Here is a 25,989-nt window from a genome sequence, read left to right as displayed (position 1 = left end):
TAAACTACTTTCTGATCACTGTCCTGTATGTTCATAGCTTGAAGTAAGTGGAATTTTTTGGCGAGATCGGCCTCTGAAGCCCTTGGCCTCAACTGATGTCTGATGCCAGGAATCTGTTCAACATCAAATTCCCATTTGCCAAGTAGTCAGGGCAGTTTTTCCAGATTCCATAAAATAGGACTTCAGCTTTAAAGCATTGTAAAATCTCATCCTAAAAGCTTTAGAACCTGATGGGGTCTTACAAGTGAGCTTCCCTATGCTTTTACAGATGAGCAGACTGAGGTGCGGAGAGATTCAGGTCAAGCAGGGAGTGAGTGGCCGACTTAGACAATGCACGGGCTCTCTTATAGCTAGCTAGCTTTGTTCTTTCCCTGATGAGGTCTGGGTAAACCTCATCAGCCCCAGGAGAATGGTGGTTGTTGGGGAGGTGGGATGATCCAAGAAAAGAAACTAGGGTAAGTGGGGAGGTTAGGATAAGACTAGGTCATTGGTAATGGTAGGACAAATCTCTCTCAAGGCAAGAATTTTTTCTTTGTATCTTTTATACGTCTTTGTGTCTTTTATATATCTTTGTATCTCCCTTGGTTTTGACATAGCTTCAGTGAATGTTTTGAATACGGGGCTGGATTTCAAACTCTTGCTCTCCATTCTCAGCCATGACTAACCCTAGAAGTGACCCATGAATAAATGAGAATATTTATGAGACTCAGGAACGCTTGGGATGGAAATGAAATGACATGATATGTGGAAACACTGAAAACAGAAAACCCGTTCAAGCGCAAAGCATTGTCCTTATACATTTCTGATTGCATGCCTGAACCCATCTTGCATGCTTCCTCTTCCTTAGCTTTTTTTCATATTACTCTCTCCATCTCAAATGTGTTTCTTTTCTTTTTTCCGAGCCCTGTAGGAATACATAATCTCCTTCTTTGATCCCTCAAAGAACTTTGGACTTGCCTTACTCTGCTTTGTAGTGTTATTACTTGTTGACTTTTCTTATCTCAAAGTGTGTGACCTTTTCCAGTTTGATTCTACAGATGCTTCTAAAGGCTGTGCCTCTGACTCAGCCCCTCTATTACGTGTTTTTTGAATTAAAGGGCATTTTAAGAACAAGCACCATCTGGATTAAGGATTTCCATTCCCAGTGTGGCTTTCTGGTATTTGTAAGCCGTTGCTTCAGGGAGTTGTAGCCGCAGTTCTGAGTGAGCTAGACCTTTCTTCCTCTGGACGCTGGAAGAATGTTTATGGAGTCTGCTGGGATTGGGTGCTGGGCGGAGCTTAAAGTAGTTGGTGGAGTTAGCTGAGCTTGACTGATAAAGTTCCAGATCTTCTGCTTCTTCCTGATTTTGAAGGAGAGAAAAGAAGGATGGGGGAACGTTGGGAATCGAGGGAATGGTGGGAGTGCCTTCCATGCCCCCTGGGAATCTGCCATGGAGAGCAGTGGAGGTAACCACTGAAGCTTAGGTCAGTAATAGCAAAGGTCAATGACACTTCATCCAGCCCAGTTAGAGCTGGTAAAAAGTAGCCACTTGTGAGAACCACTGATGGAAGAGTTGCTAGTTACACCCACACCTACAAGTACAAACTTATGTGATAATAGCATTTTTCTTTCTTTTTTAAAATTGGAGTCATAGCCCACACATGTTTAATTTTCTTGAGATGTACACTTGGCAAACATGCTTCTCATGTTCACTCAGTCTCAATTTAGGGCGTCTTACAGGATAAGCATCTTGCTGCACTGAATAGTTTGCCAGTGTTTTCTCTACAACATGGTGGCTAAATAGCTTGCTAAAATACACTATTATAGACAATTTAAGGGAAATTCAAGGGTAACTATGCAATTTTTACTGTACGTGCTGACTTAGAAGATAACGTTCATGTAAGATGTGATTGAACTGTATAGCAATTTTCTTTTTTAGCTTTCCAGCTACATTAAGGATCAATTAGACTTAGGTGATCGAGGCTTAGAATTGAAAAGTGGGTTTAGAACCACAATTTAAGTGGGAAAATGGATTCCAAGTTTTAAATATCTGAGTTGGAAATAAACTTTTGAAACATCTTCTGTAAGTAAAGGACTTGGCAAATAAATTCATTGTAGATGCCCACATCCAACTGTTATATTCCAAACTCTTTGAATTAGTATATTTTTAAAAATGTTTTTGATGTTCAAATGACAAAGTATGTTTTTCTTAGCACGTAAATACTTTATTTTCTTTCCATTTAGTGATTTACCCTCAAGGAAATTTGGGATTCAGAAAGTTGGGAGCTCGTATGAACATGGCGAATCTACTGAAAACCGTGGTGACTGGCTGTTCATGTCCTTTACTTAGCAACTGTAAGGTTATACCTGGGAAGAAGGATTTTTTACGAACATTTCATACTCATCGGGCGCTGTGGTGTAAATCTCCTGTAAAACCAGGTAAAGTCTCACGTCAGAGTATGGAAATCAAACCTTCAAGTCGTAGGAGCTAATAGATCTCCTGATGATTGATAAAGGGAAGAGCCATGCAGTGGTATAGTCTGGTGTTTGTATCATCATTTTGCATTAAAAAAAAAAACCCTAAGGAGTGCTTTTTTATATTTTCCATGTATAGAAGTTCCTGATTGTCAGTGCTAATAGAGAAGAAAAGAAAATAGAAAAAGAGAAATGATAAACCAGTTGAGTTGTACCCGGGAAACTATGGCTCAGAGTAACCATTTCTCCCAGCAGCTCTTCCTCTTTCCTTGTCAGCATTGAGGAATTGTACCATATATGGCTCATCTCTGCTCAAGAATTAGCAACTAAGTATATGAATTAATCCAAAGCAGTGCTTCCTAATTTAGTGAATGGCAACTTCATCTCAGTTGCTCAGGTCAGAAACCTTGGAGTCATCCTCAGTCTTCACAGTAGGTATGGGTCAGCTCTACCTTGTGTCCGGAGTCTGTTCTTCTCACCATCACCGCTATTATTGTCCTGTTCCACCCCACCATCATCTGTCACTGGGACTGTTGTGCTAGTCTTCTAAATGTGCTCTGTGCTTTCTGCCTCTGCTCCCACTACAGTCTGTTCTATACCCAACAGCATCGTCTTTTAAAAATGAAAGATCTTGTACTTTTCTATTCAAAATTTGCCACAGTGTCCTAGCCCATGCAGAGTAAAGGGCTGAGGTCTTTCAGTAGCCTACAAGGCCTTCCCTGCTAGGATCCCCACGCTTCTGTTCTAGTGTGTATGTCAAAAGGAGAAGTGAAATAAGGGCTTTCTAAGCTGAATGAGTTCCCTTTATGCACTTTGCACAAAGACTGTCCTAGGACTCTGCCTATGCCTCATTGGCCAAAACTCAGATAGGTGGCCATTATGTGGTTGTAAGGGACACTTGGACATAAAAGAGGTCCTTTGTTCTAGATGGTGACATACTCCATTAAAATTGGCATTCTGTAACTAAGGTAGAAGAACAGGATGGATATTTGGGGGGGCAACTTAAAGTCTTTGACACATAGAATAATGCCCTTCTTTTTAAGTTCGTAGGACTCTGTGCATTCAGGGTCCTGACATCCCAATGCTTTTTGAGTTCTTGTGTCTGCTTTCATATAATTCAAAGCCTCTTTTCTTGTTCTCACATGGCAAGTGACTGTTAGCCGGGTACCTGCCCCTGAGAGTCCTCAACTTTATCTTCAGATTTTTATTTTAGGTGTTCTAGAAAGCCAGATTATCCAAGTGTGATAAAATCATGTATAAGATAAAAGTAAATAACTGCATTGAGGACGTGAGATTTGTCCTTGTGAGTAAAGGCCGGACATCAAGATCTCTATAGTGACTATGCAGGAGACTTTTGTTTATTCAATTTCTGGCTCTTGACTATTTCCTAGATACTTGCTTTTTATATCTAAAAGATAAGAAGTCTATTTAAAATATATAACATCACAATTTCATTACCACATTGAGAAGCATGAAAAGTAATCCAGTTAGTATTCATATTTTTTTCTTTTTAAGATTTTATTTATTTATTTGACAGAGAGAGACAGCCAGTGAGAGAGGGAACACAAGCAGGGGGAGTGGGAGAGGAAGAAGCAGGCTCCCAGCGGAAGAGCCCAACGTGGGGCTCGATCCCACAATGCTGGGATCACGCCCTGAGCCGAAGGCAGACGCCCAACGACTGCGCCACCCAGGCGCCCCAGTATTCATATTTTTTCAACTTTTTTTTTTTTACGGTTGCCTTATCCAAATAATGATCCAAACAGGCTCCACATGTTGTATTCGCTTGCTACATCTCTTCTTTCGATCTCTATATTTCCCTTTATTAAATTTATTTGTTGAAGAATGTCATTGCTGCCCTGCAGCAATGTTCTGGGTTTGGCTGACTGAATTCCCTTGGTCTTATTTACCCAGTTTCTCTGTCCCTTGGATTTTCTGTACCATTTAGCTAGATCTAAAGGCTTGATTAGACTCAGGGTTGCTTTTTTGGGCAAGAATATTTCATTGGTGATGCTATGTACGATCTATTGCATTACATCGAGAAGATTGATCAGTGAGTTCAAATGTTGTTGGTATCCATCTATTAGGAAGTTCCCATCAGTGTTTCACTCAAAGGCTATATGGCCGTTTAATGTCATTAACTAAATCCGTGATTTTATGGGGGGTTTTAAAATGGTGATACTCTTATCATTTTATCTTCATTTATTAGCTAGAATTTTTCTGTAAAGAAAAACTTTCCCTCTATTATTAATTACCCTGACGTTGTGGTGGCAAAGTGGGATAAATGTTTGATTCTGTCCCTTTATTTACTAGTTTTGGTAATAACGGCTTCATTCCCTTAAGTCTTAGTTTTCTATTTCTGCTGTAACAAGTGATCACAAATATACTGGCTTCATACAATACAAATTTATTGTCTTGCACTCCTGCAGGCCGAAGTCTGGAACGACTCTCAGTAGGTTTATATCAAGGTATTGGCAGGGCTGTATCCTTCTGGAGGCTTTAGGGGAGTCTTTTTCCTTACCTTGTTCAGCTTTTGGAAACTGCTTGTATTCTTTGGCTCTTGGCCCCTCCTTCTGTCTTCAAAGCCAGCAGCGTAGCACTTCAGATTACTCTTTTGACTCTTGACTCTTTTGACTCTTGACTCTAACTTTTCCACAGTTAAGGACCCTTGTGAGTACATTGGACCCACCCAGGTAATCCAGGATAATCTCCTTATTTCAGGGTCATTTGATTAGCAAACTTAATTCCATCTGCTTCCCTAATTCTCCTTTGCTGTGTATCCTAACATGTTCATAGGTTCTGAGGATTAGAATGCGGATATCTTTGGGAGACTGTTAGTCTGCTTACTACACATCTGCTAACGTTGGCAGGTGAAACTTTTAAAAAAATGTTTATTTTTTGGGTATCATAACGACCTCACTTGGATGTGTTTTATTACATTGCAATTACTTATTCTCTTTCATGCTCAGATTGTTTCATATTTGGCCGAGTGGATGCCCTTTCAGGTTGGCGCCTAAATCTGTTTGATGGGACCTCATTAGTCTTTGGTAGCTTCCTTGACGGATAGTATATAACAGGGCCTATGTAATCTGAGGTTGTCAGAGAAGTAAGCTCCAAATGCAATTTAACTTTGCACATCAATCCAAAATATTTTCCAGCTTTCTATTATTTTCTTCCCTCTCCTTCAGGTAGAGGCTAAGATTCACTGTATGTTTGGCTTACTATCAGTTATTACTCCTTATGGAGTATGGGGTTTAAGACTGTGATCAGGTGACGGTATTTTTAGGTTGACTTCATTTCTCTAAGGTCTCACTTAATGATTATTGTTATTCTGTGAAGATAAGTTAATTTTTTTATTACGTATTTTTAGAGTTTAGGTTGTTAGAGTGATTTCCTAAGCTTTAGTAAAATATATAGAAGCAGATCTTAATTTTTTAAAAAAATCTATGCCCACATGTTGAGTAAAACAACAGAAGAAACTAATGTACTTTAGCTAAAGCCGTTCAGAACCATATATAAATACTTTTTGCATATCATATAGACTCTTTTGGGTTGCAAGGAACGGGTCACACCAGGTTGTATTTTGTGACGAGGGTTTATTGTATGTCTTCTTGGGAGGTACAGAAGTGCAGGAAGCCCTTCATCTACTTCTTGGAAGAGTGGAATGTTCTCCTGGATTTCATAGCTATGGCTCATCTTCCCTCTTTGTATCTCCAGTCCTGATGTTTCTACTACTTTTGCCATACATCTTTTTTTTTTTTTTTTTTTAAAGATTTTATTTATTTATTTGACAGAGAGACAGCCAGCGAGAGAGGGAACACACGCAGGGGGAGTGGGAGAGGAAGAAGCAGGCTCCCAGCGGAGGAGCCTGATGTGGGGCTCGATCCCATAACGCCGGGATCACGCCCTGAGCCAAAGGCAGACACTTAACGACTGCGCTACCCAGGCGCCCCCATACATCTTCTTTTGATTACATCATGGCTGCTTACAGATAGCTTCTGTACCGTTGACTCCCTTGTCCTTTTCTGTGGGTCTCAGCTCCCTCAGAAAGAACCTGAATGGGTTGGGTCATCATTGGCCAACATAGACTGTCCTTGGGCAGTTCCTGTGTCAGAGGCTGTCTGGCCTATAGACTATTATCTTTGACCCAGCTGTTGATGCCTCGTCTAATCTTGGCTGTGGCCAAGAATGTAGGGTCTCAGGATACAACCTTGGAAATCTATGAGGAATTGCTTGTGGTCAAATTGCCAGGAAGGGGAAGCACCTGGTTGGCTCAATCGGTTAAGTGTCTGCTTTTGGCTCAGGTCACGGTCCCGGGATCCTGGGATCGAGTCCCACATCAGGCTCCCTGCTCAATGGGGAGTCTGCTTCTCCCTCTCTCTCTGCCTGCTCCCCTTGCTTGTGGTCTCTCTTTCTCTCTGTCAAATAAATAAATCTTAAAAAAAAAAAAATTGCCAGGAAGGAAACTTTGAATGTGGCAGTCCACCAAAGTGTCTAGGATAGGGTTGTTCTTCAAACCAGCAAATTACTTCTGTCTTCCTTAAAGGTAAGGACAAAGAGACCATAAATCGGAGAGGGTTAGTTTGAAGGGTGGAATTTGGATGTTGATTGATCTCTCACAACCCATTTTTCCCCCTAAGGATAAACTAATCTAGTCATGTGCTTTGAAAAGAGCCATTTGGTTAAATGAAATATTTGTAATTTTCAAGAGAGTGGGCATAAATATTTCCCATCATCGATCAAAAAACTCAATTCTGATTATGAAGCAGGAACATTATTTTGAGCAGTAACTTGAATGTGTAGTGTATTTTGAACAGACTGCCTATTTTTTTATGTTGTTTTTTTTTACTAAATTTCTTCTTCTTCTTCTTCTTCTTTTTTTCTTTTTCTTTTTTTATTTCTTGCCTTGTAGGAATTCCGTATAAACAACTGACTGTTGGTGTCCCCAAGGAGATTTTCCAAAATGAGAAGCGGGTGGCATTGTCTCCTGCTGGTGTTCAGGCCCTGGTCAAGCAGGGTTTTAGTGTTGTCGTGGAATCAGGTGCTGGTGAAGCTTCCAAGTTTTCCGATGATCACTACAGAGCAGCAGGTGCCCAGATCCAAGGGGTGAAGGAAGTGCTGGCTTCTGATTTGGTGGTCAAAGTAATTATTCCTTTCCCCCCTCATTTATGGCATGCTGACTTTTAAAAAACTTTTCATAGGAAGATTAAATTACTCTATTGTTTCGTCTCTTCATATTTTCAAACAATGTCTTTTCTCAGAGAAATGCTTGCATGTTGTGAATGTTCTTCATATTCCAATAGAACTTTTATCAGGCAATGTGATTCATGTTTAACCATGAGGGGAGAAAGTGATCTTCCTTTTTGTATTTGTCATGTGGAAATTCCCTTCTTATTGGTTGGGAGAATTTTCACTTCCTGGTTCATATGTATCTAAAATACCTACAGGTGAGTATGTAACTGCTACTGGAAGTGAAAAAAAGGCATGGAATTTCTCCTGGGACTGAATGCACAGTGATCTTCTGATACATAGAAGGAACAGTGATGTAACTGTGATCTTCTGATACATAGAAGGAACAGTGATGCAACTGACATAAATGCTATTTCTAGAGAGGGCAGGGCTGCCCTGGAGAAAGCAACGTGGGGCGGAGTAGAGAGTAGCCTTACCTACTTTAATAAAAGATCTTAATATACAATAGAAATCTATGTGCTTAAGAACTTTAGATGTAAAATATGAGGTGAAAAAATCACACCGAGAAAGGAAGAGATTGCATCACAGGTGTAGCAGACATAATTACTAGGGGGGAGCGTTAACTTAAATCGTAAGCCTTCATGCAACCAAGACAAGGAGGGAAATAGGGATTGTAGAAGCATGATCATTAGGCTAAAAGAAGCTCCTTACTTCTTCAGGAAACACCAGCTTTTTTATTTTTGTGTATCTATTAGTTTCTAAGGTGAATCAATCACATAATTTTTCCCCCCGTAAACTCTACTGAATAACTTGGGTATTTTTGCAGAAGACACAAAACTTTGCTATAGATGTTAATAGTAAAATTTATGGTATGTAGGTAAGTTGTAATTCAGCTAAAGTTTTTAGTGTTTAGATGTACAGATACTTGGTGATATAACTTAATATAGTAAAAGAGCCTAGATAGAAAAATAAGTATAATCCATTCCAATATATGCTCTAGGGGTCAAAAACTTTTGAGACGTCCCACAGTAGAGGGTTGGTAGGGTACACGTAAGTCTTGGAAATGCTTTGTGTTCCTATTAGAGATCACAGTGTGTATGAGCATGTTAGAAGCATTATAGAGAAATTTTGTAATATAGAAGCTTATGGAACTTCATGCTTGCATTAATAAACTACTTGGCCTTGGGGCCTACTTTTTGAGTCAAGCCTGTTAATAACTTGAGGAACTAGTGAACTGAAAAGCCCATTCAGGGAAACATTCTATTGACTTAAATCACTCAGATCCCAACAGTTTCAGCTGAGCATTTGATAGGGGCCAGTAGAATTAATTCAAAGTTTTTCTCTAATTTTTATTAAATCTATATTATAGATTCTCACTGAGGAAAAGTAGACCTTGCCAGAGAGTCTTAATTAAAGCCCCGAACCTTAATTAAAATCACATGCATCACCAGAACAGCAACTGACATGGGAGTAACAAATAAAGGTGTCTCATAGGTAAATTGAGATGAAATGCTGTGCACTGAAAGTATTGACCCAGTGTTTGTGTTTCTGTTTCCTTTTAAAATGTAAGTCCCTGACTTATGTTTTCTGGGCTTACTTGCCTAAGAGCGCAACTGCGAAATGAGCTAATGAAAGGATACGTGTTAACTCAAGATGGATTTTTAAACTTGGACGTAAAACACATTTTAAAAGCCAGCCAATGAATCTGCTTACCTGAATGCCTGCAGGAACTTAGGAAAACTGGTGGTAGGAAAGCCATGTCCCTGAAAATAGCTGTAAGAAATTAAAAAAACAAAAGCCACATTTTAAAATACTTTTTAAGTGGAATTAAAAAAAAATTGGCTGCAAAACGTGGACATTTGAAAGTTTCAAACATATGGTGTGTGTGTTCATTGACTTATTTGATACTTCTTTTTTTTTTTTTTAAGATTTTATTTATTTATTCGACAGAGATAGAGAAAGCCAGCGAGAGAGGGAACACAAGCAGGGGGAGTGGGAGAGGAAGAAGCAGGCTCATAGCGGAGGAGCCTGATGTGGGGCTCGATCCTATAACGCCGGGATCACGTCCTGAGCCGAAGGCAGACGCTTAACCGCTGTGCCACCCAGGCGCCCTTTATTTGATACTTCTTCACGGAACAATATATTATAGCTTTTTGCTTAAGCCCAGTTCAGCAAAGCTACTAATTTGCATTGTGTTCATCTATAAATATTTGCCTGGAATTTTAAGGTGACATAAATCTATACGTATGACAGTGGAGGTTTAGGTTATAATGTTCTTAACTTCTTGCCACTCCAAATGTTTGTGCTTGCCAAAATTTGCAAGAATTGGATCTTTGAACACATGACAAAAACTCCCTGCCTGTATATTCTAATAACTTTTAATCTTACCAAAATAATAGCATGCTTTGTACTCAGACCAGTTCATAGGTCATCAATCAGAGGACAGATGGCAAAGATCTTTGTGTTCCTTACCTTGTTTAGGAATTTAGTCAGAAATTTATTGCTGAAAGATTACTTCTGGAGTGTTATTTCAATCATGGCATATTATTTAAATTGTCCTGTTTACTTAAAAATATGATAAAGCTATTTACATTTTTAATTGGTGTGCAACTTTTTTCCCTCAGGTGCGAGCCCCCATGGTTAATCCAACGTTAGGTGTTCATGAAGCCGACCTTTTAAAGACATCGGGAACACTGATTAGCTTTATTTACCCAGCCCAAAATCCAGACTTGCTAAATCAACTTTCTAAAAGAAAAACTACAGTTTTGGCAATGGACCAGGTTCCAAGAGTCACAATTGCTCAGGGATATGACGCGCTAAGCTCCATGGCCAACATTGCTGGGTATGTTGATTCTTTGCCATTTCAGTTGAACAGAAGAAGCACATTGATTGGTACTCTAGAAACATGCTCATTGTGGCTCTTCTCTCTTAAAGGGATTTTACTTGTAATAATTGTTGGAGATTGCAGCTTTTTGAGAGTTTGCTCATTTTATTATTTCACAGTTGTAGGAAATGACTCTTCATATTGCAGTCTGCTCTATTTTTTTTTTAGTCTTTCGCCTTTAGTACCTTTTTTTTAGTCTTCACGGGTAGAAGCCGTATTTCCTTCCACTAGAGCAAATGATTGTGAAATTAGTATGAGGAATAGACTGTCTTCTATATATGTGTGGATATGTGTGTATACATGTACATATTAGGTTGAAATGGCTATATTTTTCAAGTTTCATTGAGATATGATTGACTTATAACATTGTATAAGTTTAAAGTATAAACATAATGTTTTGCTATATCGGTATGTTGTGAAATGATTACCACAGTAAGTTTAGTTAACATAAATTGCTGTTTTTATGGGTAAAAAATGGTTGGATATTGGCAGTTTCATATGGTTCAACCTAACATATACATATTAGCATTTACCATTTTAATTAGGTTTTGCTTAGGTAAATTCATAAAATATTTAATGAATAGGGAAAATGTCTGGACTTGAGGGAGTTTCATCTGGTGTCAAAACCCGTATTGCTGGCCGAGGGCTAACTATGTCCTCTTATCTTTGCCCGCCGCTCACGCATTCCCAGGGTACTGGCTGGAGTGCTGGTTGAGAGGAGACTAAGGTGCATTCTGCTCTGCGTGATCCTGCCCTGGGGAGGGATGGGAGCAGCCATACTGGGAAAAATCTGGAAATCGATGATGCTTATGAAATCAACTCCTCTAAGACACTAGTTGAATTAGATTTTAAGCATGAAAACTATTGGTATTGGAAATTTGCTAACATGAATGAGGCACCAGCAGATGAAAATGGTTAAATAAACAGTGCTTGAAAGAGAGACTAACTTGAATAAAGCCTTTTACGGCCTGACACATGAACTGAAGGTTTTCTTAGGTTTTATGTCTTAGGTGTAGTGTATCAAAGAGGCCAATAGAGCAAGTAGATTCTACTTTGGGTTTCAACTGTTCATTTTGATAGAAAAGCAGCAAACAAAATGGACAAGTTAAAAACACATTTTGTTATCCTTACTATAATATGGCAAATGGTTGGTTTGAAGATATTTTTTGTGATATAAAGTATACACCAAAGGACACAATTTTTGCCATATTATTTAGTTTGTAGAAAAGTTACATTGTGTATTGTGGGACTAAAAATTTTCTGTAGAAAATGTACAATGTAATCTTTTAAGAGTGCTGTTGATTTTGTTTTGTGAAATGCATACATATGAAAGGTTATCAAAGCCGTTGGCTCTGGATCAGTGGTTTTTAACTGCAGAATCTTTTGAGCAAATAAAATACTATGAGGCAATAAAAACAAATCCAGTAAGAGCAGAGTGGCCTTGCTTGAATTGAGGGATGGAGGGGTGTCTAGAAACATGTTTATTCTCTACCCTCCCTGGAATGGCCCCAGAGCTGGCTGAAATTTGAATCTTTGGGGATCCATGGGCACAATTTTTAAAGAATCACTATCTTATGTCCTGAGCTGATATATGCAAAGGTCAAAGTTTGCGGTGAATCTTCAAGTATACGTATCCACACAGTGTGTGATAAATCATTATCTAACTCACACACATAGTTATATGACAGTGAAGACATGCTCCTTCCAGTTCACTGATATTCATTCTGAGCTTTTTTGCTCTCATCAAAGAAGGGCAAACTGTTATCATTTTTTCCCACCATCAACGTTTTCTTGTACATTTCCTGTGTGATCCCTCTAAGTTTTGTTATTTTTTCAATATAGCAACTGAATCTTTCAAAATATTCCAATTTCTTACAGTGGACTTTGAATCTTTATTATGTTTGCTTTTCGAAAATTTCTATCACTTGGATTCAGAAGTTAAGACTAACAATGTAATCTCTAAAATATTGTTTTCCTGCTGTAATATGATTTAACTTAAAGTAATAGTGGGTACCGTTTTCTGCTTTTGCATCCATTATTGTATCAAGTATTATTTTATAAAAAATAGGATCAGGGAAAGGTTTTATTGTCAGGTGGGAGGTAGATCTTATTACATAGTTGCATTATAATTTTAATTATATGTATGTTATCAAATGAGAATATGCAGAAGTGCCTTTTAGGTATAAAATGATCTGAAAATGAACATAGTCTAATATGTTAAAAATATCCTAGTAAGGAAAGATGGCATATTTTACTAGTTTTTGTTCCACAGAGTGTTTCTTTAGCCAGAAACACTAATATTTATCAAGCATTTATTATGGGAGACTTTCCGCTAAGTGCTTTACCTTCATTATTTCATTTAGTCCTTGAAACAACACTAAGAGACAGATGCTTTTTTTGTCCCCACTCAGTAGATGAGGCAACAAAGCGTTAGAGAATTACAGAAATTTACCCACGGTCACAAAGCTAGTTAGTGGTAGAATTGGGACCTGAGCTGAGTGCACTCTCTCAAAATCCCATGCTTTCAACTACTAGCAATCAAAGCAAGTGTTTTTGTTGTTGTTGTTTTTAAAGATTTTATTTATTTGACAGAGGGAGACACAGCGAGAGAGGAAACACAAGCGGGGGGAGTGGGAGAGGGAGAAGCAGGCTTCCTGCCAAGCAGGGAGCCTGATGCGGGGCTCGATCCCAGGACCCCGGGATCATGACCTGAGCCGAAGGCAGACGCTTAACGACTGAGCCACCCAAGCGCCCCCAAAGCAAGTGTTTTTTGTTTTGAGTTTGGAATTTTATTATATACAAGCATATAGCTAAATCTAATTTCTTTTTCATGTTGAAGTTTTTCCCTGTTATATAAATACTACATCATCATCCCCCCAAATTTGGACAGTAGAGTGAAGTAAAACAGAAAGTTTGAAGTATCTGTAATTCCAGCACCCAAGGAAAACCATTGTTAACATTTTTTCGCCCCAGCTGATCTTGTGCAATAATCATTGCGAAGAGGCCAGGAGCATCCTGGGTAGGCGTGTGCCTCTGGAGGCAGGATGCCAGGTTTAGGCTTCTGCTTCTGCCGTTTGCTAGCCGAGTGACTAGCAAGGCTCTGCATCTCTGTGTCTCTATTTACTCATCTATAAAGTGAAGGTAATAACTGTACCTTTCCACAGGATCATTGTGGAAGTTAAAGGAGTACGTATCCATGCGACACCGAGAGCGGTTTTTGACACGTTGTGGGTACTGTAAAATGTTAGCGATTATTCTTTGACTATTAAAGAAAGCTTACTTGGTGACTTAGGATAATAAATGAGTCTAAGATCTTTCATTTTATGGAAATATTCATTTATTTTTTCAGTTATAAAGCTGTTGTACTAGCAGCAAATCATTTCGGACGGTTTTTTACCGGTCAGATCACAGCTGCTGGAAAGGTTCCTCCAGCTAAGGTAGGTAAAACTTTTAATGTTTCCTCATAATATGAATTGATTAAAAGTGAGGGTACGTGTAGTACTAAAATACAGGTATTTTAAGCGTTTTGTTCTGTGTTAACTTCCCACTGATAACCCTGTGCATGTACAAACACATGGTAGAGCCTCAAGGCTGTTTATGATCGCTTGACCAAAAAGAATTTTGACATTTCTGGAAGTTCTAGTTTTTTTCCTTTTTGGACTTACTAACTTGAATTCTTAAAGGGGTTTTGGATAACTCATTCCGTGTAGCATGTTTATTACTAATTTTTAAAAAAGCTTCAAGATACCATTCAGTAAGTTCTTGATATCCCAATGTTGTGACACTTGGTTCATAGGAAAGACTTAGTTCAGCAAATTCTCAATTTCCCAATTGTGACATTTCACTCACAGAAAACATTGTCTTAGTTTTTTCACTTTTTTAAAAATATGGGTTAAGAGGAGGAGGGAGGGAGGGAGGTGGCATAATCTGGGTACTTGGCAGAGGGAAAGGGTGCGGTTTCTTTAATCTCGAGTGAAAGAAAGCAGAGAGGAGCAGTTGATAAGCCGTGAGGATGGCTAGGTGAAAGAATGGATTATATTGTAAACCTTCAGCACTGCAGATACTAAATGACCATGTAAGCCCATTGTCTGGGTAGAGGAAATAGGACTGAAGAGTATGTCTGTAGCTACAGGTTTCCTTGGTGCTTCCTGCTCTTAAGTACTTTATTCTACAAACTGAGAATGCGTATGAAATAAATCTCCTAGAAAAAATGAAAAAAAAAAGATACTGGAAGGTTTGAGGAATCTAGTGACATCGCCTTAAGAACAGGCCAGGCGAGGAAAATGGCAAGTGGTTTAAGTGAAGGCTGGAATACATAATAAAGGAATTTGGCAAAAACAACAGGGATGTGATATGTGAAGTGATTACTTATTATTTTTCTTGGAGTTTATTTATTTATTTAAGTCATCTCTACATCCAGCGTGGGGCTTGAACTTGTGACCCGGAGACCAAGAGTCACATGCTCTTCCGACTAAGGAAGCCAGGCATCCCTGAAGTGATTCTGTTTGACTTCTTTGTCAGGATCGTAAGAATAGGTCTGGCACTCATGCGGGCCAGAAGTTTAATGCTGTTTTTAAACTGGCTGAATGCTTTGATGCACAAATCCTCGACTCAGTTTTGGTTAGACTCTTTCCTGAAGTATGTGGAAACTGAGAATAAAGCTGTGAATATATTAGAGATTAAAAAGTGAAACAAAAGACGAGAGGCTTAGAAGAAGGAGAATCAATAAGCCTTTAGAAGGTCAAAAAGAGACTGTGACTGTCTTTATTGAGAATTTAAATTGCAGCTTGAGAGACTGTGGTCACATGTCATAAACAGTTTTCTGGTATTGAAGAAAGAGACACTAGGGTGGCTTATCAAGGTAGATTGAATAATATTTTATTTGGGTTTCCTGTAAATATGGAGGGTTCTTACTTGTCTAGCATGAGCTAACAATCCATCATTTGATGGCTTACGATATATCAGGCACTGTTCTGGGAGCTATGGAATGAACAAGGGAAACAAGATCCCTGCGATGTGAAACTTACACTCTAGCAGGGGCCACAGTGAGGCAATAAATCAAATAAATCTATGAGATAGTTTAAAACATAAGAAATATGAACAGGATGACGTGATAGTCATGGGGGCCAGCTGCTTTCGCTAGGGCGATGGGAAGTCCTCTTTGACATTTGAGCTGAGATCTAAAGGATTGAGAGGTATTTAGGATTTCAGGCAAAGGGCACAGCACCCATGAAGCCCTGAGATGAAAAACAAAAGGATAAAGAAGGCTATTGGTCTGGAGTGTGTTGAACAAGGTGGAGAACGATCTCACTTGGTGGAAAGGTAGGTTGGGGCTGCATGGTATAGGGCTTCTCTTGTAGGCCTTGCTCAGATTCTCGTACAGATGAGGGAAGTGTCTGATTCAGGATTGTTTTGGAAAAACTCACTTTCGTTTCTGTGTCTCTACTTTCACATAGAACACTTCGCTTCTGACACTTCTGGTCATCAAATGTGTGGGGGTTTCTCCACACCGAGCAACTCTGTCACACCAGCAGGGTGTCCTACAACTTAATTCTGATACCGTCTCCCGGCAGGTAGTGTGAGATCCACAGGTTTAGGGCTCAGTCCCCCAAGACTGCCCTCTCCCCCCTTCACATGCCAGGTGCAGGTCCAGGTTGTTACCTGTGCTTCCAGCAGATTGACTATAAGTCATTCACGGGTTCCCATGACCTCTCCTGGGTTCAGTTGATTTGCTAGAACTGCTCACAGAACTCAGGATAATAGTTCCCTTACGTTTACCAGTTTGTTATAACAGGACATGGTAACGGATCCAGATGAGCTTCCAGGTGGAAGAGATGTCTGAGGCCAGGTATGAGGGAAGGGTGTGGAACTGCCATGCCCTCCTTGGACACACCTCTCTCCTTGCACCTCCCTGGGTCCACTAGCCTGGAAGTTCCTCAAACCCTGTACTTCTGGGATTTTTAAAGGAGGCTTCATCACGTGGGCATCACTGATCATTAACTCCTTTTCCAGCCCTTCTCCTCTCTCTGGAGAATGGGAGGTGGGGCTGAAAATTCTCAGCTGCTATCCATGGACTTTCTGGCGATCAGCTGTCATCCAGGCGCCCACCAAGAGTCAACTCCTTAGAACAAAAGATACCGTTATTGCCCTCGAAATTCCAAGGGATTTAGGAACTCTGTGTCATGAGCTGGGGTCACAGACCAGATATTAAAACAGAAAATGTTCTCACTTAGGAAATTACAAGGGTTCTAGGAGTTCTATGTCAGGAACTGGGGACAGAGACTAACATATATTTTTATTATTATTTCATGATGATTTAAAAATATCGTCTGGAAGTTCTGTGGGAGAATGGTTAGTAGGGGGAAGAGTGAAGGCAGGATCTGTTCGGAATTGATTGCAGAAGTAGTGCCCTGGGAAGGGAGTGGCAATGGAGATGTATAGAAGGAGATGGTTTGGGAGATCTTTGGGGGTTGACACCAAGAGTACTTGCTGGTAGATTGGAGGTGGAAACGTGTGCATAGGGAAGCCTCAAGATGACCTTCCTGTTTTGGCTTGAACAGTTGTGTGCACAATTAGTGAGATGGGGAGGCTGAGCGGAGGAATAGGTTAAATGACTGGAAATTAAGAACATTCCTTTTTTCTTTTTCTTTAAAGATTTTATTTATTTATTTAGAGTGTGAGTGAGGGGAAGGGCAGAGGGAGAGAGAATCTCAAGCAGACTCTATGCTGAGTGTGGAGCCCGACACACGACTCGATCTCACGACCCTGAGATCATGACCTGAGCCAAAACCAAGAGTCAAACACTTAACTGACTGAACCACCCAGGCACCCTGGAGATAAAGAACATTCCTAAAGGTCATTCCTTTCCCATGGCCTTTCCCCGTTTCTTGAGTGTATGTCTGTGGTGTGCCAGTTAGCAGTCGATGCTGTAGAGTCCGTCATTTAATATAAGTGCCGTCTGGGAAGGCTTTTTGACTGATTTATGCGGATACTAAGCGGCTTGCTCAATGTCACCCAGATCTAGTTGGTCGTTGTGTCAGGATTTGACTGTGACCCTTAACCTCTGTGCCTTTTTCTTCACCCGAAGCTGCAGAGAAAGAGTAAATTCCTGTTGTAAGATCTACATGGCTTTATTATTGTGCAATTATGTCTTTTAAATGATGTTTTTCTTTTTTCTTTCTTTTTTTTTTTTTTGTTATTTCTTGATTCAGGATAACTTGGTCTAGTCCAATGATTTTTATTTTTATTTCACATTTTCTTTTTTTAAAAAATATTTATTTATTTGAGAGAGAGAGAGCATGTGAGAGAGAGCAGGAGCAGGGGCAGAGGGGCAGAGGGAGAGGGAGAAGCAGACTCCTCGTTGAGCCGGGAGCAGACTCGGGGCTTGATCCCAGGACTCCGGGATCACGGCCTGAGCTGAAGGCTGACGCTTCACCAACTGAGCCACCCAGGTGCCCCTTATTTCACATTCTCATAGTGTGGAGTGGGGTGGGTGCCTTGGAGCCCAGAGCCTCCTTGGTCACTCTTTGTTCCCTTTTCTGTGGAGTAACCCCCCACCCCCAAACCATCACCATCAAGATGAATTCACATGATCTCTAAAACACTGCTTAGGGGTCACCGGAGCACGGTTTGACTAGGTTTCTTAAAGAAGCAGAAGGAGATGTGGACATGATGGGTAGGTGGGAATTTATAAGCTTCACTCTTTCTGTGGGTGGCTTTTTTTTTTCTTTCTTTCTTTTTACACAGCAACAAGGAGTTGCCTCAATTGACTGGGAAGTATAATAGAACTTTTTTCTGGAAGGCCCATTCCAGACTAGAGACAACACTGCTCTTATTGTGTTTCTTAGAAGGCGGGGGAGACTCTTGTTTCTGAGGAATTCTTTGGTTTTCTTGGCTCTTACCCTTCCATGGTTAGGGAAGTTCATTATGTTGCTTTGGTGCAGTTCATTCATACTGGTTCAAAATTACATAGTTGGTCACTGTTGCTGTTCTTTCAGAAGCATTTGAGCTCAAAATACAGGGTAGGGTGGATATTTCACCAAAGTTGTACCCGTCTTTGAAACTTATTTTGATATTTTATGCACATAGAGAAATCTTCACATTTGAGAGGGGAGAGGTAGCTGGAATGCTACACTGGGAACTTATTTCGGTGCACGTAGCTTTTGTACAGTAGGAGAGACTTGGTAATCTTTAATATACATACTGCTCATTGTGCCGTATGTGGCTTCCACACGGAGATGTGGTTGTCTGACTGTTTTTAGTGAAGGTTGTGGGCCTTTGCCAGCAGGTCTTCCTTTGATAAATTTGTAAAAACAGTGGTGGTTCCATGAAAGTCTTGTCTCTCCACTCAGTGTATTAACTGAGGGCTGCTCACCACTGGCACACCTGGTGTGTTATTGCATTAACTGTGTAGTGCCCTGTGTACCAGCCACTGACAGTTATTAGCTGATGCTTTTTCACCATCAGTTGTTAATGAACTTTATTTAAACCATACTGTTCTGCCTTTTCCCCTAGATTCTGATAGTTGGTGGTGGTGTTGCTGGGCTGGCTTCTGCAGGTGCAGCAAAGTCGATGGGCGCGATCGTTCGAGGATTTGACACCAGGTAAGTGCTTTCCTACTGATTGCTCTTAAGGTAAAAACATTTTGTTTCAGGTGGATATTATGTTTTCTTTAGAATTTATAAATGGAAGTTGCACATTGAAAACTACTTTGTAAGCTCTTTCCACTTAAAAATGTTTCTACTTCTTCACAGGTAACTCAAAGTGGAAAAATGTTACCTAGTGGGGAAAAAAATTTAAGGACCCAGACTCCGTAGAGCAGAAGTAATTTAAAAAGCAGAGGAACTGAAAGTGAACAACTTGCACTCAGTATCTTTATGTGGATTAGCAGTGGGACCAGAGTTAATCCTACCCTGAGTTTGTAGTATGTTGCGCTGCCATGTCTATTTCTGTTCAGGATGCATTTACAAGTCAGGCAGGATGTGAACCAACATGTCTAGGAGTTTGAAGAAAGGAAGCAGTATGGGAGATATTTTGGGGGCACCTGGCTCGCTTAGTCAGTAGAGCGTGCAACTCTTGATCTTGGGCTTGTGAGTTTGAGCGTTGGGCGTAGAGTTTACTTTAAGAAAAGTCAGCATTGGAGATATTTTGGAGAACAGACCGGGGGCAGAGAGGTGAGGGGTATACTCTGCATCATATGGTCGGAAGCAGATAAAGCTGATTGGACAGTAGTAGAGCCCCTAGGTGAAAGTAGTCAATTATGCTCATAGTATAATACTTTAAAGCAGGCACATCAACCTTTTCTAGAATTCTTTAAAGAAACGTTTGATTAAAATTGTTCTTCATTTCAGAAGATATTAGATACTGGGCTTTATTAATTGCTTATTGAGAATGGCTATCATTTATGTGTATGAATACTGTTTCGAGGTTGAAACATGTAGTTATTATCAGCTGAGATCAGTAGAGGAATAATACCATGGCTAATCTTGAATATAGAATGATCAAAAGATTTGCAATATTCAAAGTTGGAAAGAGTGTGCATTTCTGGGGTAAAGAATGTTCCATAGAACATGGTTACCAGGGCTTACCTGGAGTTTAGAGAAGTGATGTACTGTTAGAAGGTTATCCTGCTGACATGAGAAAAGGGATTTTTGAAGTAACCAGGATGCAAGACAAAGATAGCCAGAGTCAAGCTTGTCATTAGTGCTGATTTTTAATTTTTAATGTTTGCTGGAGTGAAGTCTTTGAAGAGAGCCAAACCCAGAGAGAGGAGGTATAGAACAAGTTTTCATTGTAGTGACAGTAAGTAGCATTAAAGTGGAAATGTGTATATTTGACTTAGAGGTGATTTGAAACTTGGTGTTGGGTCAACTACTGAGAATTTAATAGGTACTTTGATGTCATTGGTTTTGATTGTGTACAGAGCTGATAGCTTGAGGATGGCTATTTCTTTAACTCCATTTACCATTTATTAGGATAGCTCAAGTACGCAACAAAAAAAGATATGGCTGAACTGACATAGTACTTTTGTAAGAATTATAGCTCATTAATCACTATTTTGAGACCAGGGATTGGTATCATATATAAATATGAAATTCAAATGTATCAGAAAACACACTTGATTATAAATTCTTGTTGGAAGACTGAATAATATATATTTTCAGATAAACATCCTAAAAACTTAAGGACAACTCATTGCCCAGTGATAGTAAAAGAGTGTGATTTTTAAATTTTTTCAGACAATAACTAGATTTCCTTGTAACAGTAGCGAGCATTCTACCAAATGCCTGTATTGAGAAGTTTAGAAATACAATAGCTTTACTTTTTAAAAATCTTTCTTTGTGTGTGTTCCAGTAAAGCTTTATTTACAAAAACAATTGGCAGGTCAGGAGCTGTAGTTTTCTGATGCCGGTACTAATGCTTACTCCCTGATAGTACTATTTAACTGGCCTTTTTTTAACTTAACAGTAGATCGTGAAGATCTTTATTTACCTACAAGCATACTTAATGGCTGCATAGGATTCCGCTGTGTGGAAGTTCAGTGACCTACTTAATTAGTCCTCTATAAATGGACATTTTTACTGTATATAAACAATACCGCATATATTGTCTATGTAAGAACATATGTTTTTGGAGAGCGTTCATCATTTCCTTAAGATAAATTCCTAAAAGTGGAATTTTGGGGTCAAAAATATTCATGTCTTACATTTTGATACAATATAATAGTTTTAAATGATAAGTATTTTGAAGGCAAAGATTCCAAAACAGGGGACGCCTGGGTGACTCAGTCAGTTCAGCGTCTGCCTTGGCTCAGGTCACGATCTCCCCCTGGGTCAAGTCCCGCACAGGGCTCCTTGCTCAGCAGGGAGCCTGCTTCTCCCTCTGCCTGCCACTCTCCCTGCTTGTGCTCTCTCTCTTTCTGACAAATAAATAAAAACATATCTTTAAAAAAAAAAGATTCCAAAATAACATTTATGGTTTTGATTATGCATGTTCATTATTGAAAAATACAGAGAAACATTAAGGAAGAAAATAAAAATACCTTTTATAATTCTCCCAGCTAGATATAATTGCTAATGATTTTTTGGCATCATTTCTTATAGGTATTTATGTAGATACCTTTTGATCAAAATTGTGATCACTGACACATATATGTCATTTTGTTTATTTTTTTATGTCATTTTAAAGTTATTTCATTAAAAATAGTAGACATTTCTAAAACTTTGTAAACAGCAGTATCCCTTTGGCTGTAAGGCATAGAAAACAACTCAAACTGGCTTAAACTTGAGAAAATGTATCAGTTCTCCTAAATGAGAATTCATGGGAAGGACTCCCTTTTCACACTCGCGTCAGCAGCCCATTGGTGCCCTCCAGGAGCAGTTCTTTCTGTCCTTTCTGTTGTCTTCAGCTTTGGCTCATTTCCCTGAGTCACAAGTTGGCCTCCACAGGCAATCTGGGCTAGAACTGTCCTTGTTCAAGCCAGCAGAAAGGGTGAGGACCTCTTGCTCAATCATGTCCTAAGCTTTGTGTCCACGCTCTGACCATGACGGTTGCTCGGGACTGGTGGGCTCAGACAGTTTCCCAGACCTCCGTGATGGCCAGAATTACCTGCAGTTCTTGCTAAAAATAAGCTTCTGGCCTCTCTGTGGGAGATTTGTAATTCAGTGGGTCTGGGAAGGGGCCTGCAAATTTGAAACGTTAACAAGGACCTGAAGTGATCGTTGTCATCAGGGAAATTCGGGACTCACTGTAGTGGGATGGATGTTGGCAAGTTAAACACACCATCCACCAAAGAGCTGAGATCTTTGTTGGCTCTAGTTTTCCAACCAGTACACAGTGCATGGCTAGCATTAATTTTTTAGTATTTATTTATTTATTTATTTATTTATTTATTTATTTATTTATTTATATTTTTAACTTATTCATTTGAGAGAGAGAGAGAGGGAGAGACAGAGAGCGCACAAGCAGGGAGAGAGGCAGAGGCAGAGGGAGAAGCAGGTTCCCCACTGAGCAGGGAGCCCGATGCGGGGCTCAATCCCAGGACCCTGGGATCGTGACCTGGGCCAAAGGCAGACGCTTAACCATCCAGGCACCCCTAGTGTTTATTTTTTAAACTGAATGTATTTTTACATAATTTAAATGTGTTGGCTCTTCCCATTTTAACATTTATACCTTTTATAGGTTGCTTTTTTCAAACACAATTTAATGAGGACTAGGGACAAAAATCACTTTGTTAAAATACTTCTAAGGGTCATTCACGAGAGAGACATCCCCATAAGTCAGAACATTTAGAAATGAAAACCTCAACCTGAGTGATTTGAATGAAGTCCAGTCTTAATCTAGGTCAGAGTTCACATCATCATTGACAGTGGGGCCCCAAGAAACAGAATTGATTGTTGGAGTTATCAGTAGTGAAATTCCTTTTGTAACTGAAGTAAGTAAAAGTCGGAATTCCCTATAGTTTTTGTTTTTCCAGAGAAAAAATTTTCACAGAAGTGGTACATACTTTTGGAAATAACTGAAATAGTCCAGTCAGAGATATCAAAAGAAAATCTCCAATTTTGTATATATACAGTTTGCTCTTCTTAAAACTCAACACACAAAAAACAACCCAATTAAAAAATGGGCAGAAGACATGAATAGACATCTTTCCAAAGAAGACCTACAGATGGCCAACAGACACATGAAAAGATGCTCAACATCACTCATCATCAGGGAAATGCATTAAATCAAAACCACAATGTGATATCAACTCACACCTGTCAGAATGGCTAAAATCAACAACACACGAAACAACAGGTGTTGGTGAAGATGTGGAGAAAAAGGAACCCTCTTGCACTGTTGGTGGGAATGCAAACTGGTACAGCCACTCTGGAAAACAGTATGGAGTTTTCTCAAAAGGTTGAAAATAGAACTACCCTACAATCTGGCAATTGCACTACTAGGTATTTACCCAAAGAATACAAAAATACTAAGTCTTTTTTTTTTTTCAAAAGTACTAATTCAAAGGGATACATGCACCCCAATGTTTATAGCAAAATTATCTACAACAGCCAAATTATGGAAGCAGCTCAAGTGCCCATTGACTAATGAATGGATAAAAAAGATGTGGTGTATATATACAGAGTGGAATATTATTCAGCCATATAAAAGAATGAAATCTTGCCAATTGCAATGACATGGATAGAGCTAGAGAGTCTAATGCTAAGTGAAATAATTCAGAGAAAGACAAATACCATATGATTTCACTCATATGTGGAATTTAAGAGACAAAACAGACAAGCAAAGGGAAAAAAAAAGAGAGAGAGGGCAATCAAGTAACAGACTCTTAACTACAGAGAACAAACTGGTTACCAGAGGGGGGGTGGGGGGGGGTGGGTGAAAGAGGTGATGGGGATTAAGGAGTGCACCTGTTCTGATGAGCACTGGGTGATGTATGGAAGTGCTGACTCACTATATTGTACACCTGAAACTAATATTACACTGTGTGTTAACTAACTGGAATTTAAATAACTTAAAAAAAACCCGAAAAAAAACCCCAAAAATGTATATGTAAAAGATGATCTTGATTTCTCTTAAGGGCCTAAAATAACCACTGCTTTCCCTTCAATCATCACCAGAGCTGCAGCTTTGGAGCAGTTCAAGTCTCTTGGTGCTGAGCCCTTGGAAGTGGACTTGAAGGAATCTGGTGAGGGCCAAGGAGGATATGCGAAAGAGATGTCCAAAGAGTTCATCGAAGCTGAAATGAAACTTTTTGCTCAACAGTGCAAAGAGGTGGATATCCTCATCAGCACAGCGCTCATTCCAGGTACGTCCTTCAGCCCACGCTTATCAGTAAAGTACTTTACTAATGATATTTTAAAATAAGAGTGGAAGTCATTTAACATTTGAATTTCTTTAAGTAAAGATTGATTTACTTTCTAGAAAATGAGAAAGCACATGAAAGGCAGAAAGAACAAAAAGCATGGTAGCCCCTAGATAAAAATGATCATTAATAGTGAGATCTATTTTCTTCCAGTCTTTTTTCCATAAATTTTTATGTAACTGTGTTCATAGGTTATATTCCATATACCATATTATATTCGTAAGCAATTTCCTTTGTTTATACCCTTGATAAATTGGTTTGTAATTTGTTTCTATTCTCTTTGTTAAGATACTCCATTCTTATTGTAGGACATTCAAACAGTACTGAAAAATATGAAGAAAAAAAGTACAGACCTGAAATTCCAGCAGAGATGACCATTATTGATATATTAATCATTTTTCCATACATGAGAGAGAAAGAGAAAGGGTCTTGGGGTGTGTGTGTATTTGTGGAATTTCTGGTATATGTTTTTTACTAAAGGATATGACACTTTACCACTTTTTAATTATGTCCTTCGGCATGTTTGGTCTTTGGAACCGAATTGCAGGCTCTTTGATGGCAGGAGTCCTTTACCACATCCTCTTCTAAAGAAAATTTTTCGCTCAGTAGATGATTGATGCCAAACCGGTTGGCACTTACTGATCAGTAAACAGTAGCTCGATCTAGCAAGATTTGGGAGGGAAGATGCCCCACCTTTTACATTCTTACCCCTCCTCTTCTCCTTTCCTTCTGTTATTGAATGATGAATACCATGCTGACTAATATTTTCCTTTCTGAAAGGAAGTGGGCCAGATAATGAGAGCTTATAGGGTTAATGGTTACTTGTGTTAGATCCTGCTAAGGGAGCCTTGCTTTCTCTAGGGGACAGTGAAAAATGAGAAGTTGCTTTGTCATGAGGTCACGGGAGAGGAGAAGTTCTCTTCTGGCATCTTCCCACAACCCCCCACTCTGAATAATCTACATGCAAGGGCAGGAAGTTGATTGACATCACATCTATGAGATTGTAGGGGAAAATATGTCCTCCAGGCTCTTCTTTCTGTCCTCTGTTTACCCAGGTGATACCAGATAGGTGAGCTGGTCTCTCCAGACACCCACATCCTGCCAGAGCAGGCTAGATGACGCAGACGAGACGGGTTGGTCATATAGGCTTAGCCCATAGAAGAATCTGTGAGGGTGGAAATGAGGCTGGGTCAGTTACTGGAGGTGGGTGCAAGCCAGGGGCTCATGGCAGTATTGGTGAAATCTGCCAGCTCTAATAGGACTTATGAAGAAGCAGTGGCAGGAGAGCACTTAAGGATTTTGTCCTTTCGTTTTGTGGCAGTGGCTTGTGGCCCAGCTGTTGCACAGGTGGCTTTGAAGGAGGGTTGGGGTGGCCTTTGCTGTAGCCACCATCTGACCTTTGGAAGTTAGCTGCACGATGGGGAGAGGTTCTGAGCTGACTAGATATAACGAGTGGCCAGTAGAGGGTGCTAAAACATTTCCTCACGGAATGAATGATGCCACCAGAAAGCTAATTTTAGCCAAGTCATGCTCTTATTGGACATAGGATAATTTGGACATAGTATATAGAATTATTATTGATAATAAAGCCTAAAGTAA

General features: G+C 39.6%; 1 protein-coding gene across 4 annotated transcripts in view; it reads left to right on the top strand.

Moving 5' to 3' along the window:
* NNT (nicotinamide nucleotide transhydrogenase) overlaps positions 1-25,989 on the top strand; it is an 87,657-nt gene that overhangs the window by 2,464 nt on the left and 59,204 nt on the right. For all 4 annotated transcript variants that reach the window (XM_045787395.2, XM_045787396.2, XM_045787394.2 and 1 more), the window contains exons 2-7: positions 2,225-2,419; positions 7,365-7,594; positions 10,267-10,484; positions 13,876-13,963; positions 19,041-19,129; positions 24,146-24,333. In XM_045787395.2, the coding sequence (XP_045643351.1) occupies positions 2,272-2,419; positions 7,365-7,594; positions 10,267-10,484; positions 13,876-13,963; positions 19,041-19,129; positions 24,146-24,333 (961 nt within the window). In that variant the 5' untranslated portion in view covers positions 2,225-2,271. The remainder of the gene's footprint in view (positions 1-2,224; positions 2,420-7,364; positions 7,595-10,266; positions 10,485-13,875; positions 13,964-19,040; positions 19,130-24,145; positions 24,334-25,989) is intronic.

This window comes from Ursus americanus, chromosome 15 (genome assembly GCF_024610735.1).
Source record: "Ursus americanus isolate L20-20 chromosome 15, mUrsAme1.1.p, whole genome shotgun sequence".
NCBI classification, from domain to species: Eukaryota; Metazoa; Chordata; class Mammalia; order Carnivora; family Ursidae; genus Ursus; species Ursus americanus.
The sequence above is the reverse complement of the archived record's forward strand: the minus strand, read 5'-3'. Positions and strand labels throughout refer to the sequence as shown.